A 2,005-nucleotide genomic window follows, 5' to 3' on the forward strand; every position below is an offset into this window, starting at 1 on the left:
CCCCTTGGCTAGTCTGCGGGGAATATCCACAGCGGGCCGACCGGGGCCCATTCATTCATACACTCATACCGTGACTCGGGTGCCCCGGAACGTCAATTCCCGTACCTGCTACACCGTAGCAGGCCCCTGAGGGGAAAACCTAAACCTAACCTTTTTTTTTTTTTTTTTTTTTTTCGGAGGAGGAACCCGTCATGGGCCCCTCGCTCCCCTTGGCGGGGTGCGAGGGAGTGTGAGACTCATACTCACTAAACCTACCTCCGTCTGCCAACCCTGGCTGTATGGGGCGCGAGATCGGCCAAACGGCACTTCGTTCGCGCCCCACGATGCCCGGTATACGTCCCTAGCGCCGGTGCGCTGCCCTTTCGGGCCCTAATCCCCACCCGCGGTGCGTGGCAGACCACCGCTCCGCGGGACCTCCCCTCTCTGTCGAGGGGAGGTTTTAGGGCGACGGCCGACGCTCCCAAGTCGGCCCTCGCCCACCCGTCCCCGATACTCCCCGTTGGGGGTCAAGGAGTCTCGGACCCCTCGACGATGACGGCCCGGGCAGATGCCCCGACGACCAGTCACCCGAGTGCCCGGGCAAATGCCCCGCCGACACTCTGCCCCCAACGGGGTCACGCGCCTGCAGCCCCGACTCCACCCGAGTCGGGCCCTTCCCCGCGACTCCGGAGGAGGTCTCCGCGACCTCCCTCCCGAGTCTCCACCCCCCTGCTCCTCGCACTCCCGCCCCGGACGCGACGAGGGGGCCGCCGGCGCCATTAAGGCGCCCCGCGGCCCCCCCGCCGTCATCCGTGGCCGGGACCCCTCCGGCCGACTCCCGGTCGGCGCTCGCGCTCGGCCTCCTCCTTCCGCAGCATCACCTGCTCGCAGAAGGAGGAGACCGCCCTCCAGTTCCTCTCGCTCCCGACCATCTTCCGCATGACGGTCGGCAGCGAGAGGTCCTCCCCTACCACGTCTTTAAGGACACGGCGTTCCTCACCCCATGCCGCGCACTCGGCTAGGGTGTGGTCCGCCGTGTCCCTCTCCGCCCCGCAATGGTGGCAGTGCGGTCCGCGCTCCTTCCCGATACGACACAGGAACTCCCCGAAGCATCCGTGTCCGGAGAGAACCTGTGTCGTCCTGTAGGTCAACGTCCCCCATCCTCTGTCCACCCACTCGCAGAGGATGGGCTGGACGGCCCCGGCGACCCTCCGACCCGATTCACCCGGGTCGGCGAGTCGCCGCTGCCACTTCAGCAGCACCGCCCTCCTCCCCTGCTCCCTCAGGGCCCCCTTTGCCCTGGCCGTCAGCACCACACCCCTCTCCCGCAGGTCCCGCCGGCGGAGGTACGCGTTAGCGTGTCCCTCCGCCAGCAGCTCCACGGGGGGGTGCCGCCAGGGCCAGCGCCGCTCGGTGAGAGACGGTGCGGTACGCCCTCACGACCCTCCCGGCCAGCCGCCTCTCGGCCGCCCTCACCACCTGGAGGGCCCGCCGGGAGGCCGCGAGGTCCTCCGCCCACACCGGCGCCCGTACAGGGCGATCGACCGCACCGCTCCCACCAGCAAGCGGCGCACCCGCGTCTCCGGGCCCCCGAGGTTCGGGAGGAGGCGACTCAGCGCGTTGGTCGCCCCCTCCAGCCTCGGCGCCAGCCCGCCGAAGTGCTCCCCGAAGGACCAGGTGCCGTCCAGGGTGAGGCCAAGATACTTCATCTTGGTCCCCACCGGGACGCTGACCCCGCCGACCCGTATCTCGGCCGGAGGCGGCAGACCCCGGCGATGGTCGAAAAAGAACATCGCCTGGGTCTTCTGCGGCGCCACCTCCAGCCCAGCCTCCCTGATGGCGCGGACCACCACCGCCACCGCCAACTCCGCCAGGCCGGACGCCTCCCCCCAGCTCGGACCCTCGGCCATCACGCAGGTGTCGTCGGCGTAACACCTCACGTGACAGCCGGGCGGCAGAAGGACGCGCGTGACCCGCTCGTACGCGAGCCTCCACAGGTGCGGTCCGAGGACCGACCCCTGCGGCA

At 69.7% G+C, this 2,005-nt stretch overlaps 1 protein-coding gene across 1 annotated transcript; it reads right to left on the minus strand.

The window, feature by feature from the left end:
* Positions 1–694: 694 nt before the first annotated feature.
* LOC113563540 lies at positions 695–1,889 on the minus strand. The gene is made up of 2 exons (XM_026975193.1): positions 1,539–1,889; positions 695–1,388 (listed from the first exon to the last, which is right to left on the minus strand). Exons 1-2 carry the CDS (start codon positions 1,887–1,889, stop codon positions 786–788), a joined length of 954 nt encoding a protein of 317 aa, XP_026830994.1. The 3' UTR covers positions 695–785.
* Between the last annotated feature and the right edge of the window lie 116 nt (positions 1,890–2,005).

This window comes from Ooceraea biroi, unplaced genomic scaffold (assembly GCF_003672135.1).
Source record: "Ooceraea biroi isolate clonal line C1 unplaced genomic scaffold, Obir_v5.4 UnassembledTig82, whole genome shotgun sequence".
In the NCBI taxonomy this organism is placed as follows: Eukaryota; Metazoa; Arthropoda; class Insecta; order Hymenoptera; family Formicidae; genus Ooceraea; species Ooceraea biroi.